General features: G+C 37.4%; 2 protein-coding genes across 2 annotated transcripts; both read right to left on the reverse strand.

The window, feature by feature from the left end:
• Positions 1-51: 51 nt before the first annotated feature.
• Positions 52-1,078, reverse strand: LOC114551709 (sialic acid-binding Ig-like lectin 14). The gene is made up of 2 exons (XM_028572675.1): positions 754-1,078; positions 52-545 (listed from the first exon to the last, which is right to left on the reverse strand). The coding sequence occupies exons 1-2, from the start codon at positions 1,049-1,051 to the stop codon at positions 223-225; spliced, it is 621 nt and encodes a 206-aa protein (XP_028428476.1). The 5' UTR covers positions 1,052-1,078; the 3' UTR covers positions 52-222.
• A 3,713-nt stretch (positions 1,079-4,791) lies between these two features.
• Positions 4,792-12,262, reverse strand: LOC114551711 (sialic acid-binding Ig-like lectin 10). The gene is made up of 10 exons (XM_028572677.1): positions 12,163-12,262; positions 11,448-11,550; positions 10,776-11,183; positions 9,559-9,879; positions 9,059-9,385; positions 7,793-8,074; positions 7,406-7,690; positions 7,095-7,206; positions 6,928-6,997; positions 4,792-5,169 (listed from the first exon to the last, which is right to left on the reverse strand). The coding sequence occupies exons 2-10, from the start codon at positions 11,494-11,496 to the stop codon at positions 4,792-4,794; spliced, it is 2,232 nt and encodes a 743-aa protein (XP_028428478.1). The 5' UTR covers positions 11,497-11,550; positions 12,163-12,262.
• Positions 12,263-15,846: the final 3,584 nt, after the last annotated feature.

The following is a 15,846-nucleotide window of genomic DNA, read 5'->3' on the forward strand; positions in this document are numbered from 1 at the left end:
CAGAAGACAGAAAACAGAACAGGAGGGGAAACAAGGGAAGAACACAGGGAAGGCTGCAGATCCTAATAATATAGGACACAACATTTTTTGTTTTGTTTCAGGATATCTACATTGAGCTATGAAGGCATTTTCTACATTTTGCAAAGTTAACAATAAATGTGAACATTAATCAGCATGCATTTAGGGAGATTTAGGAAAGGGTGTTCTCTGTATAAGTTTCAGTTACCCCATGATGAAAAATACAACGACAAATCTTCTGTGTAAAAACAGTTTTACTGTGTACTTACATATCACTGTTATGTTTACTTCTTTCATCAGGGTGTTGTTCTGATGTTTTGCTGTACATATGTACTGTCCAAAATATTCTGCTGTCACGTTGGGGATGACAAGTGTGGCTGTTCCAGTGTCATTGTTCAGGGTTCTGTTAAAGCCGAGTTTAGTCCAGGTGATGAGAGATGGAGGGAAACTTTCAACACTACAGCTCAGATTCAGAGTCTCACCCTCCTTCACACTTGTATCCCCAGTGATTTTAACTTCTTTCACATCTATGAGACAAAAATAATCCACTGTATTCAATGTTATAACACCTCTAAATTCTTCTAAATTTTCCTGCTAGAATAAAATTGATGTTGTAAAATTCAACACAGTAAGTAGAGTACATTCCAGGGCAAACAACTTTGTCATTGATCCTGGACTGTTAATTACTTGGTGATATCAGATTGTGCAGAGTGCACTACAGTATGATTTACTCACAGGCCACATTCAGAGTGACAGTCTCCTCTGTAGTGATGTTGTTGGTGAAGCTGACCTTACAGCTGACATTGGTGCCGTGGTGTTCAGCTGAAGAGTTAAAGGTCAGGGTTGAGCTGTGTCTCTGAGTGACAGCAGTCAGATTCTCAGTCCTGAAAGCAGTGATGTTTCCTGTGATGTGAGAGTCCTTCTCTCCTGCTCCTCTCCACGTCCAGCTGATTTCAGGAACAGATCCAGAGCAGAGACCAGGAGCAGTGCAGCTCAGTGTGCTCTGCTGTCCCTCTGTCAGAGGAGGAATCATCACTGTGGGCTTCTGGGTCAGACCTAAAGGGAGAGCAGTCCATGAGTGGAATTAGGGAAGCAGACTACAGGTCATCGTTCATTTAAATTTGGCCTAAAGTAATGACATGATCATGATGATGATACTTTGTTAAAGTATGGGGCAATAAAATGGAGTTAAATCAGAAACCGCTGCAGTTCCTACTAGTTGCCTCAAGAGGTCGACACATGCCAAACATTACTTTATGTTCAATTAAGATGATAAATACACCAAATATGTTGGTGCAGTTCATGAGCACAATGAAGATCTTAACTGTATTTGTATTAGTTGTAACTCTTCATACCTTTTACAGAGACAGTTGGTCTTGGAGATAATATAAATTCATTTGTCCTCCCATTCAGGTAACCATTAACTCTGAGCTGATATGATCCAGAGTCTGACTCAGTGAGGTCATTGACGATGATGCTGCAGTTCCTCCGACTCGCATCAGGCTCCAACAGTAAAACTCGTCCTTTGAACCCAGACTGAGTTTTGTTGTTGTTCTTGTTAGTGTGGAATATCATGTCTGAATAAGCACATTTTTGTTTGGATGGTTTGGATGGTTCACATTTGAACCAAACTATATGTTTGGCTGTAAAGTTATCACTGGTGTTGAAAGAACACGGTATCACAACACAGAGTCCAGCCTCTGTTGTTATTTCTCCTTCACTAAGAGTGATACAGAATCTATTATCACAGAATGGTGTTCCCCACACTGATGCACCTGTTGAAAGTAAACAGTGAAAGAAAGGATATTTACATTTTGACAATACACCATAATTAATAAATTATGAAGAAAGACTACTACTGTCTTTTTATATATCTGCTGTTGTCAGCAGCGTCAACATACAACAGAAGTTAAACATCAACAGTTTTTCTTCATTTATACTATTGCTGGTAAACAAGAGTCAATTACATAACTATAGTTATTACTATTTATCCCAGATTCCAAGTGAGTCAGTAGATGCTAAGGGGAAAGCTATAATGAGGACATTGATTATGGCAAATTATTGCTAACAATTTTATTTATACTGTATGTTTAATGTTGGCATCATGACAAGATTATAATAAAGATGCATACCTGTGTCTGTCACAGAGAAGAGTAGAGTTGCCCAGATGAGAACAAACATCCTGATTCAATGATTGGCACAGTCCATCTATTCCTTTTAGAGGTATAAACATTATAAACATTTAAATAGTTCAGGTTATGAAACTGGACAAGAAACATCCTTGTGGTTGACAGCACAGATTTAAATACAGGATGTTTCATGATCACCTTTTCTGTAGTCAAACTAAAAAAGTGTCTAACATCTTCTTGTGAGTCTCTCGAAATGTTTTATTTCCAAGAACTTTGTAATATCTTTTCTATAAAACTGCTAAATAAACTTTATCTGTAGCAGCTCTATCTACAATCCCCCAAAATCTAAGTTAAATGCACACCTTAGTTTACAAGCAAGGAATTAAATTACAGTAAATTACATTTACTCCCATTTACATTATACATCTAAAAGGATATTTTAAAAACAAGGTAAATGTTTTATTACCTCTTTTTGTCTTGTTCTGCTGCTCTCTTCTCTCACAGTGGTCTCTGCTGAATGTCTCTGCTCTGACTCTTCCTCTTCCTTTTGTACTTCTTCCCTTTTTGTGCGACAGCAAGTTTCCAGGAAGTTTCTCTACACTGCTGGCTCTCCTTAGACTGCCAGAGCTAACATTTCTAAAATATATGTACAGGTATATGAAATATATCACGTTGTTAATGTGCAACTTTGACCGTGAAGTCTTTTTTTTTTTTTTTAGACCATCTTCACGACTGTGAAGGGGTGAGACACTTTAAGAAGGGGGAAGTACCATATATGTGTGCATTTAGAAAATGTTGTCATCTTAACAAACCAACAATCCTATCTACCAGCTATCCTTCTACATTGTAATAATAATACATGATGTGCATAGTATAACTGGTTAATATCTGGTAAGTTGACAAAGCTAGTCATTATTTTAATCATTAGTTTATTCATGTATGAAAGAAAGACAACTCCAGTCATTGTTTAAGTGTATTAAATACTTGCCTAGATCTTAATTCAAACTGCATGCAGCCTTTTTGAAAGCACGTCTATATTTGTAACATTATGTTTTTTTGTTTTAATGGTTTATTGTGCAACATCTTTAAGTTGTGTTCTCAGAAAAGATTAGCAAAAGTCATTATTCATTTAAATATCGCCTAATAAGGCATCACTGTATTCTCTAATAACTTCCCGTTGACATTTTAGGTGCAATAGTATCTGTTTTAGCAAGGAACTGTCAACAATTTGGTCCTTATCAGTTACTGTATGCCTGCATATTGAACACTTAATATAGAACCTGAAAACATTGCAATGTGTACTAAAAGTATGAAAGGCTTTGTTCTAACTGACATTTCAATGATTTCATTCTAAATACAAGCAAGTGGGCTTTTGGTTAAAAAGATGTGCCAGATAATGCTCATTCTTAGTACTGTGATTCAAGTTAATTCCTGTAACACATTAAAAAAGGGAAGTAGTCTATGACTTCTTAAACAAGAACACTAACAGGGCTATAGAGACAAATCAGGCCAAGCGTTTTATCGGTTTAAAAAAGCAGATCAAATAAAAAAACTAAAGACGGCATACCAACTTGTAATTTGTAATTTAACAATGCTAAAGATTTTTAAAGAGACCATATTTTTTTTTATTTGTCTTGAAACAATACTAACATCCCCATATGTTGATCAAAATGTCTGCCATTAAGAAGATACACACTTTATTTGTCTAACTCAGTTGTACTAAAGCCTCATATTAACTTTGGTTGATATTTGGAATGCATTTTGGGCTGTAGATTTTGTCCTTCTTTCACATTGGAATTGCTTTATGAAGGGATCTAACTCTTTCAATATACATATGTGCATGTGAGTACTGTATTGAGATAGACTTGAAAACATGTCAATATATCCTCTGAGTTTCTTTACTGCAGACACTCTCAATGAAAATGAAACAAGACTAAGAGACTACAGCTACACAGATGTCAAGGCAATCAATCCAATAGTTGCTTAGACATTTCACTCAAAACCACATGCAAGCCTGACAGAGCTACAGGAAAGGTCACAATATGAACAAAGTAATTGGAATACATCCTCTGGGAAACATGAATTTCAGTACAACTTTTAATGGGAATCTCTAGTTGTTGAGGTATTTCAGTCTAAACCACATGGTCAAAGCAGACAAGACCAACGTTACCATCTCTTGAGCTACGCTAAAAAGAGACACCTCTTCTTTGCACAGGGTGGAAGTGAGGGTAAATTGTTGCCAGAGGCAGAGAAATGTGGGCCATTCAGAAGGGATTTGGACTGACCACAGGGACACTTAAGGCACATAATTATCTTCAGTAAATATAAACTAATCTAGAAAGTTGATAAAAAGTTAACACAATAACACTTTCTAAAAATTCTGTCTAACTTCAGTGCACCCTTAATTGAATTAATGAATTTGCACAGCCCCTAACAGGTAGAGGAGTGAAGTGTCTTGGTCACTTCCAGTTACCACAGGCTGAATTTGGCGTTTGAATATCACACCTCTGTGGTAGAAACCGCTTTCAGGACCTTGATTTGTCACAATAACAATCCATCATCAGTCCATTAGATCAATCCATCACAACTGATGAGAGCAAAGAGACTTGATGCAAGTGTCTTCAAATCTCACCCATAATATCCTTCACATTGGAGTACACAGCCATGTCCTCCCTTCCTCCTCTTCAGGAACAAACTGTTCTATCTCCTCATCATCCCCGATCGTTGGATCTTCATCTTTGCCTTCCAACACATCGCCTTCCTCTCCGCCATTGTCTTCTATTTCCTCTTTTACTTCTTTCTTAATTTCAGCGTACTCTGTCTCCGTGCTCTCTTGGTTCTTTGCTGCCGTCCTGGGATTCTTTGTTTTCAACAAGGAGAAATCAATGCTGGCGTACTCCACATCTTGTGGTCCACCATTGAGATCAGGGGCTGCTTGCTCTTCTGCCACAGCTTCTTCTTCTCTTTCAGATGCCTCTTGGTAGTAGGTCTGATCATCTTCCACTGCTTGACCAGCAGCTATCTGTCAGGTAAAGTGTAAATTATACCACTCATTCTGCAGCTACAACATGCATCAAAATGTGTGTAAAATCTATATCTGGAATATATACACATTAATGCCAATCATTTTTGTTTTTAAATCATACCATAATCTTTCACAACTTGTTGGAGATACTGTAATCCATCACATTGTGCGTTTCCTTTCATCATTGTAAGATTACTGTTTTACAGATCAGTCTGTACATACAACTGCACTGCAAAGCGACAAAAATGGGCCTGACTATTAGAGCAGGCACGGTGTTGACTTTGATAGAACATACAGCATCTCAAGTCTGCAAGTCTCAACTTTCGACAAGTATCGAGTTATTTTAGGAACTGCACAGTTGTGTTTGCTTGCGTTGACTGGCAATGGCTACTTCATTCATGCTTCATCATCAGTGGCTCATATTCTTCAGCTGCTTGGCTACGAGCTGACTAGTAACGTCCAATCACATTCATGCAGGTGGATTAGGCAGCCTTTAAAATCTGACACTTCTATCTAGAAGGCTGCTGCTCCCTTGACTAACCCAACCTCCTCCTTACTGTATGTGCTGGTTTTTTGTATTGTTGAATTAACTAAAATGTAATGTCCATATATGCATTTGTTGAGAGGGGGATTATATCTCCAAGAAATTTGTTGTTTAACATTTTAAACAAAGAAAGCCACACTCACCCATCTAAAATATTACATTTAATATTGGGGACAATTCAGAAGAAAACTGTGTGTGTGCGTGTGTGTGTGTGTGTGTATACATGTATATATATATATATATATATATATATATATATATATATAAGGGCTGTCAAAATTAACGCCAAAAATTAATTTTTTATGTTAATTTTTAACGTTAATTTTTAATATTTAACTCGTTTAAAAAAATTAACGAAATTAACGCAGCTGTGTTTGTTTACTTCATGTGGTGGCTGATAAACGTAATACGCCTCCATAACAGCAGGCGGCGCTACTCTGTATTGTTGCCCAAGTAATGAAAACCGGCAGCTGATTGGACGAACGCGTCACATGGGTTTGTTTTCTCCGGAAATCCAAAGCCAGACTGTCATGGTGGCCGTTCAGAATACGATCTCATATTGTACTAAAATAGTTCACTGAAACATGTTTCTGAAAACATTTTAAGCGAGAAATAGGCCGTGCAGTTGCTGAATCTGTCTTCATTTCAGCTCAACAAAGGTCCGTTTAGAAGATTTTCGTTAGATTTTGAGAGACTCTAGTCACCTCATCCTGCTCGCCATTTCCGGGTGAGTCCCGACTGCCCTGCCGCCGACTGAACTCTCGGCTCGTTGGAGATGAACTGCGCCTCGCCTGTAAAGTAGACGAGAGCAGGCGACAGCAGCCGGGGACGGTGATAAAAATCTGCTCTCAAGTCAGACAGTTTCTAGCTGTTTCAGCAGCCTTCAGCAGGACTAAATAAGCCAAATTGTTGCTGCTGTTGTTCTGAAAGATATTAAACATTCTGAACTTAGCAGAACCTTTCCTTGTTTGTTTTTTTCTTCATATTTGCAAAGTTAAGTGATTTAGCATTTAAATATCCATTATTATAAGCTTCAGTCTCAATTTAAATAAAGCGATTAATCGCGATTAATTACAGCAAATTGTGCAATTAATTAGTTAATTTTTTTTAATCGATTGACAGCCCTAATATATATATGTATATATGTATATATATATATATATATATATATATATATATATATATACATAGCTGAATAAAAATGTCTATACCAGTGGATCCTCTTGACTGGTCACCATCTCCAGAGTCTCATCCAGATTACCAAAGCTCTTTTGTTTTTTTCTGGAGAAAAAAATAAAAAATAAAAATTATTTACATTTATTTATGAAGTTAATCCACAAACAAAACCAGGAATTAATTATTGGATTTAATGGTGTACCTGTGGCATTTTTTTGCCAAACACCAAAGGACCGTTGAAAGAAATACCCCAATCAAAAAGGCGATGATGACCTCCAGCCATGAAACAATGTTTAATACCTCTTTGGATTTAGCTGCAAACCAGAGAAACAAAAGAAAAACATGTTTGACTATGTTGCTCTGAACGCTAACATACATGCTATAGTTCATTTCTTCAACATCTTGCTCAATGGTTGTTCAAATACAAAAGGTCAACAAGAAGAAATGAGGTACTAAAGATGATATAAACTAGAGGTCTACAGTAGCTCAAGTGCTGTGGTTATAATCACGTACCCGGTTGTTCTGACATCTCTAATTGGATGATGAGGTTTGCTTTTACTTCCCCATTTTGATTGCTGCTGACACACTCAACAGAAGTGTTGCTGTGGTCTTTTACAGTTAGGGTGACGGTGCTGTTGACTGTGTGGTGTGACACCGTGGTGATGACAGAGTACTCAGCATGGTTCTTCAACAGCGGCCATGTGATGGTGGGTAAAGGAAACCCTTCACTGATGCACTCACAGGTCAGAACCTCCGACTGAACCTTACATCCAGAGTTTTTTAAGACCGTTGAAAACCCTGTAAACACACAAGCAGAATCCCAACATCCCAACTAAATGCTGATGGTGTGAAATGTGAATGTACATTTTTGTTTCAGAAAGATTAGTAGAGTCTACTTACAAGTCACAGTTACGTCAGCAAATGTAGCCACAGTTGTGTTCAGGTGTTGTGCTGTACAGATGTACTGTCCAGAATGTTCCGCCGTCACGTTAGGGATGACGAGTGTGGCTGAGCCAGTGTTGTTCTGCAAGTGAGTATCAGGTCCAATGTGTAGGTTTGTGTTGGAACCCAGTACAGTCCATGTGATGTGAGACGGAGGGAAACTTTCAACACTGCAGGTCAGATTCAAAGCATCTCCCTCCTTAACAGTTGTGTCCCCAGTGATTACACATCTCCTCTTATCTGTGAAGAACATTGTAAACAAGTTATTTGAAGTTAAAATACCTTAAAGGGTTCAGAAACCGATAAAAGTTTTTTTTCAAATTATATGTATGACAGAATACATTTAAGTAATTTAGAAAATTTGGAAGACCAAGTCCTTACATAGATTATACAATATTATAGACCATATACATAAAGTGTGGGAATATCTGTCAATATATACATGCATGCAGGTTAGTGTAGCGCAAAATTCTTTAATTATTTAAAACATGTGCTTCTAGTGAGGTTAAGAACTACCTGCACACATTCCCAATGCATCTATATGTCCAAGGACTTGTTAAAATGTATTTACATTATTAACTAAAAAAGTGCAGAGCAGAGGTGGTGTTGGCCGATTTTGCCGGGGCTACAGCCCCGAATGTTTTATGAATAGCCTCTCTCACGCTCTTTTTTTTGTTTTCTTTTTTCTTTTTTACAAAAATAAGTATAATATAATTTTAAAAAAAGCCCCAGAATGGCACATCTAAATAAAGAACGAAATTGTTTTCCAACGCATTCGCAGTTCTTACATTTTTTTTTTTTTTTTTTTTAAACTCATGGTAGAACTGTGACTTTGTCCAGTTTATTTTTCTGAGGCGAATAGAACGGGCAGCTACGTGCGGGGTCTGACCATGCTGTATTCGTCACCACCACACAAACCTGAAATACAAATTACATCTACAAACTGGCCAGCTAAAATGAACATACACTGGCTATTAACAAGCTGGGCAAGCCAATCGTCGTTTTGCACTGCATTCAGTTTATTGAAATGGGTCCGGGCTAAGCCCTGAACCTCCTCAAGTCCTAGAAACGCCCCTGGTGCAGAGCTGTGAAAGTTATTCAGGATGAGTTTGGACAGCTATTTAAAGTTGTTCTCTGCTCTAAACAGAGTTAAGAGGTTCAGTTCCCTAGTTAGAAGAAAGAGTAAAATACTACAGGAAATGTACAGTTGTTCAGTTTACTTACATATCACTGTTACATCAACTTTTTTCACCAGGGTGTTGTTCAGATGATTAGCAATGCAGAAGTACGGTCCAGAATTTGTAGTTGTCATGTTAGAGATGACCAAAGTCTCCATTTTATTGTTTTCCTGCAGGAAGGTTTTAGTTTTGTTTTGCAGGTCAGTTAAAATGTCGTTTTGCAGGTTTGTTTCTGTTCCGTTTTGCATGTTTCTGTCAGAAGATGTATACCACTTGATGAGAGATGGAGGGAAACTTTCAACACTGCATCTCAGAATCAGAGTCTCACCCTCCTTCACACTTGTATTCCCAGTGACTGTAACTTCCTTTACATCTATGAGACAAAATTAGAGTTTAGCGCCCCTAAATTCCAAACCTTCCTGTAAGATCATGCTGTTAAATCCTCCACAGTTTAGAAAAAAACATCAGAAATTACATGTGAGCACACATTTCTCCAAACAAACATTTTAGATGAAGTGAGAATAAAGTACAGCATGTTTTACTTACAGGCCACATTCAGAGTGACAGTCTCCTCTGTAGTGATGTTGTTGGTGAAGCTGACCTTACAGCTGACATTGGTGCCGTGGTGTTCAGCTGAAGAGTTAAAGGTCAGGGTTGAGCTGTGTCTCTGAGTGACAGCAGTCAGATTCTCAGTCCTGAAAGCAGTGATGTTTCCTGTGATGTGAGAGTCCTTCTCTCCTGCTCCTCTCCACGTCCAGCTGATTTCTGGAACAGATCCAGAGCAGAGACCAGGAGCAATGCAGCTCAGTGTGCTCTGCTGTCCCTCTGTCAGAGGAGGAATCATCACTGTGGGCTTCTGGGTCAGACCTAAAGGGAGAGCAGTCCATGAGTGGAATCAGGAGAGCAGCCTGGAGGTCATTATCAACTTAAATTTGGGCTAAAATAATCATATTATTTGTTAAACAATTCAGTGGGGGCAGTGGTGGAATGTAACTAAGTACATTTTCTCAAGTACTGTACTTAACTGCAAATTTGAGATCCTTGCACTTTACTTGAGTCTTTTCTTTTCATGCCACTTTCTACTTCTACTCCACAACATCTCACAGAGAAATATTGTACTTTTTACTCCACTACATTAATCTGAAAGCTTTAGTAAAAAACTTTCTAAAATGTAAGTTGTTTTTTTTATTGAGTACTTTTACTTTTAATACTTTAAGTATATTTTCCTGATAATACTTACATACTTTTACAGAAGTAACATTTTCAATGCAGGACTTTTACTTGCAACAGAGTATTTTCAACAGTGTGGTATTAGTACATTTACTTAAGTAAAGGATCTGAATACTTCCTCCACCACTGAGAGGGGGAATAATTAACAGTTAAATCAAGAACTTATCCAGTTACTAGGAAGGAATAGAATAACGTTTTGTCATATTAGTGTGCATTTTTTTTTCTTCATTTAATGTTTACAGTACACTGGGAAGCACCACACATACTGTACTCTAGTCTGCACAGTGTACTGTGCATGATGAGTATTTGGGCTAAAATAATCAGAATATTTGTTAAACATTTCAATGGAGCAATAAGAAACAGTTAAATCAAGAACTGCTGCACTTCCTACTGGTTGCCCTAAGAGGTCGACACATGCCAAACATTACTTCATGCTCCATTAAGACTGTAATTACACCAATAATTACGGTGCAGTTCATAAGCAAAAAATGAACATCATCAATGTTTTTTATATTTGTTGTAGCTCTTCATACCTTTAACAGAGACAGTTGTTCTTGGAGAGAATGTAAATCCATCTTTCCTCCCATTCAGGTAACCATTAACTCTGAGCTGATATGATCCAGAGTCTGACTCAGTGAGGTCATTGACGATGATGCTGCAGTTCCTCCGACTCACATCAGGCTCCAACAGTGACACTCGTCCTTTGAACCCAGACTGAGTTTTGTTGTTGTTCTTGTTAGTGTGGAATATGATGTCTGGATCACTACATTTTTGTTTGGATGGTTCACATTTGTACCAAACTATATTTTGGGGTGTAAAGTAATAACTGGTGGTGAAAGAACACGGTATCACAACACAGAGTCCAGCCTCTGCTGTTATTTCTCCACTAAGAGTGATACAGAATCTATTATCACAGAATGGTGTTCCCCCCACTGATGCACCTGTTAAAAAAAGTGACAGGGGATATTTAGATTTTGACAATGCACCATAATATTTGATGAATTATAAAGAAAGACTACTACTGTGTTTCCAAGTTAATGGATGCTGCGAGGAGTGCTAATAATGAGCTGGTAGGAAAAACTAAATACTTGTAATTTGGAAGTATGTCATGAAAACATTTATAAAAAGGATGTTATCATGGCTAAATATTTTTATCTGGTTCTTTAATGTTGTCATCATACCAAGATTATAATAAAGATACATACCTGTGTCTCTGACAGAGAAGAGCAGAGTCGCCCAGATGAGAACAAACATCCTGATTTGATGATTGAGTCAGTCAGTGTCTCCCTCCACAAGACAAATCATACACTGAAAATGCAGTAAACACAGAGACTGAAGCACAAGAAGCTCCACAGCTGACATCACAGATCTTAAAACAGGATCTTGCAAGTTCAGTTATTCCGTAGTTGCGAGATTAAACTTGTTTACCCAGGGGTGTGACTGCCCTGACATTTGTTACGGTAAAGCTCTTTGTAACAATAATTGTTCTCAAAATGTCCTACATACTCCAAGTGAATTTTTCCTATGATAATCTTTACTGTTAACTGCAGCTTTGGGCACCCAGAATAATTTACTGAATGCACCAACTGCAACAAATACAAACAAATTAATCATCACTCTTATTCCAACACAATCCACCTTTACACCTTTGTATATATTTTAAATATTGCTTGTGTAGTATTCAATTATTATTTAATGTATATTGTTTCCTATTATTTAATGTATAGTCTGTATGTGTGCTGTGTGTCTGATATTTTTGCTGCTGCAACACCATTATTTCCCATTTTTTTGGGATCAATAAAAAAATCTGTCTATTTAAAAAAAAAATAATAATTAGTTAGGGAACAATTAATCAGTCAACAACTTCTAATTACAGTCCAAAAAGACATTTTAAACATAAATATAAATGTTGCGTTTTACCTCTCTATCTCGCTCTCCAGCTCTCTTCTCTCCACAGTGGTTTCGGCCGAGGGTTTCTGCTCTGAACTGCCTCTTCCTCTCCTCACTTTTCTATTTCTTCCCTTTTTGTGCAACAATAAGGTTTCAGGATGTTTCCCCACACATCGCTCAGCAACATTTCTCCTCTCGTGAGACTGACAGGCTTTTATGAATTCATAAACTCATAATATCACAGCATGTGTGTCATATACTGTATCTAATTACAAAGTTGCGCCCTTAACATTGAATGATGAAAAGAATTTGTTTGTTTGTTGGTTTAGGTTTTTGATCCTATCCATGACTGTGAAGTAATGTGAAAGTTTTTGAATAAGGGAAATAATGTGTGTGTGTGTGTGTGTGTGTGTGTGTGTGTGTGTAGGGGGGTGTGGGGGTTCTGAAGGAATCCTCATATCTTGAGAAACCGGCAACCCAGTACAAGCACTAAACACTTCTCATGTGCTTTTTATGTGACTTTTCAAGTATTAATATGGAACAACGTACTGTATGTTATATACATAACACATAGCCTACAGCTGTAATGGTCTGTATTATAAGCTAATATGTGCAGAGAGTTGAGTTATGGCAGTACACTAAGACCCAAAAGATTCAACTAGAAAACTGCTTTCGCTACTTCCCCATTTCAGCTGAATGCAGCCTCTGCAGAAGCACTTCTGCATATTTGTTTTTTTCTGGGACTTCTTTCTAGTTGATATTGTGCAATATCTGTAGGCACTGTTCTCAACAAACTGTTTATTCATTTAAACATTGCTTTATATGGCACGACTGTGATCTTGGTATCATTCTCAGTATGTACTTCCTGTTTGCACTTTAATGTGGTGGATTCTAACTATTTTACTAAAAAACATGGGTAACTCTTTGGTCCCAATAATTTACTGTATGCCTGCATGTTGACTAGGGCTGTGCTGAATAGGTCAAAGCTTCATTCATAACTTTGACAACCAAATTCTAAATCAACATTTGAATGCTGCACACTTTTTTTCTGCTCTCTATTCATCATTTCCAAACAAAGTATTTCTGCCAAACTATGGATAAACATTAGGTTGCACTAAGATTGGTGGTGTGTTTTCTCCACAAGGCTCCATAGGTAGTTCTGTGTAGTTTGTTACATTAGTATTTATTTTTCTTTAGTAGAAGAAGAGGTATTTCTCATGTGAAAGAAAATCCAGAGTGAATCTTGTGTTTTGGATGTTGTTTCAGACCTTTATCACAACATCAACTAAGCCCTAAATTCAGTTTTCAAGTATCGCTAAACTATCACTTCCCCATATCCGAAGAATAAAATCCGTTTTATGTCTGTGGTAAAATCCGAAAGAGACTTGCACCAATAACATAAATGTAAATGTAAATGGACTGTATTTATATAGCGCTCTTCTAGTCTTAACGTCTACTCAAAGCGCTTTTACATAGTACAGGAACCATTCACCATTCACACACTGTGTCCGAGGCTTCCGTACAAGGTGCCACCTGCTCATTAGATAAACATTCACACACATATGCAGTTTTTTTTAGCTTAATTTACCTTAACTGAACAGCTTTGGAGTCATTGGAATGGTTATAGGACTTTTTTCGAGTTGAATGGTGGTAGTCTCGCTCCCCCCTAGCGCCTGAGAAACCTGCGAGCAAAAAGCGAAATAAATGGCCAAAACTGCATAGTATCGCTTTAACATCCATACCTGTGCTTACTGAGTTCAACGCACTGCAGCTTAGAATTAAGAAAACATCTTCACCATTTTTGACAACACATGCAGCATTTTTAGAAAGAAAACATAACCAAATACAGAAAAGGCATATATTTTTTGTATGTTTGCACTATTTAGGGTATCCCATCTGTTTGCAGCAAAATCCATGGTGGGAGAACTTAATAATGTAATTTAGAAGCACCCCGGGAAGGATATGTATGATGCAAACAATTGATAGGCTAACTATTTTGTTAATGATTATCTTTATTCTGTCATCATACCAACATTGCACATGCATATCTGCGTCAGAATTGCTGCTTCTCACAGAGAAGAGTAAGTGTTGCCTCAGATGAGAACAAACATCCAGATGTGATGTCATTAACTCCACAGGACAAACTTTACACTAAAAGTGCAGTAAAAATGCAGTGTTGCAAAGTTCAGTTGATGAAACTGAACAAAAGGTCCTCCACAGTTGACATCACATAACTTCATACAGGATGTTGCACATTCAGTTTTTCCATAGTTGCATAGTTAAATTTGGTTACCACATTACCCAGCAGGCTAATCTAATCTATCTAATCTACTTTTACTGTGAAGCAGTTTGTCCAAATCTGTTCTGGAAAGATGCTTCATAGATCAACATAGTTATAACAGTTTAACACAAGCTCTGATACAATAAATATCTATAATCTCTGCAATATTCCAGGAGGGCCTGTAATGGCAAAATTACATTTAAGCACAATTCCTTATATTTTTATGTTTTATTTCTACTTTACTGCTCTCACAAATGCTGAAAGAGTCTATCTCATTCCCACATGCAGATTTTGATTCTAACTTTGTGAGACATCCAGTCTGGAACATTATGTGAGCCTGAACCGATAATGGTACAACGTCACCCTAAAACTATCTCTAGTTTTCTCATGCCAGTTTAGCTGTAACTGGGGGGTTGACAGTCGTACAGGGAGGAGGAGGTGAGATGGCTCCGAGATGTCTCTTGTATTCATCTGATTGTCTTCATGTGTATCAGATTGCCTGTCAAAATTGTAGCGTCATAATAATCCAAGTGCGTGTGTTTTGTCACTCTGAAGATGCATATAAGCCTTGTGTTCTTGTGCACTCATTTGAGAAACTGACTCCACACTGGGCTGCGGCATTTTGTGAAATCATGTTGATCCTATTTGCAAATATATCTTTTTTAATAAAATACAAAAACCCAACTTGGTTTTAGTCTCAGTCTTATTTGTTTCAATTTACTAAACTCTGAAATTTCCCCCCCTGCTGCAAAGGAAACTTCCATAACAGGCCCCTGTCCTGAAAGTGTCTCTGCTTAGTGCATGATATTATTTCTTCTCTCCTGAGACTGACACTGACATGAATCATGTGACATGTATACATAATATCGCATTGTATCATGTATCATATTTTATTGAGAATGAAAGAAAACTATTTTTGTAACTTTCCTTTTCTGTTGTAGTTGTTATTATGTTCACGTTCTCCTTGAATGTGGCATAAAGTGAAACCTCTTGAAAAAGGTGTGTGTGTGTGTGTGTGTGTGTGTGTGTGTGTGTGTAATATCTGTACTGTTCTTAGCAAAGTATGGCGTCACTACAGTCCACATACTTCACACTTTGCGCTGCTAGTAAATGACTGTCAACAATTCAGTCATAATCAACTAACATATGTGTGCATATTACACACCAACAGCATAAACTAAACATTGCAGAGAGTAGTTGGAAATGCTGTGTTGTAACAGACAGGTGACAGACACTGCCTAATCACAAAAACAACAATATATATATATATATAGCAAATTGATTTCTCTCTAAGTCAGGTTCACACCTGCAACAGTGTTTTAAAAGGAGTGGTACTGTAACAAATTATGTTTTGAAGAACAAGTCTAAGTTGCAGGTCTAGCATGATGCCCTACCACTGACAACATTTATGAATCCTTCATTCATCAACAGAG

The sequence above is a fragment of the Perca flavescens genome, unplaced genomic scaffold, assembly GCF_004354835.1.
Source record: "Perca flavescens isolate YP-PL-M2 unplaced genomic scaffold, PFLA_1.0 EPR50_1.1_unplaced_scaf_39, whole genome shotgun sequence".
In the NCBI taxonomy this organism is placed as follows: Eukaryota; Metazoa; Chordata; class Actinopteri; order Perciformes; family Percidae; genus Perca; species Perca flavescens.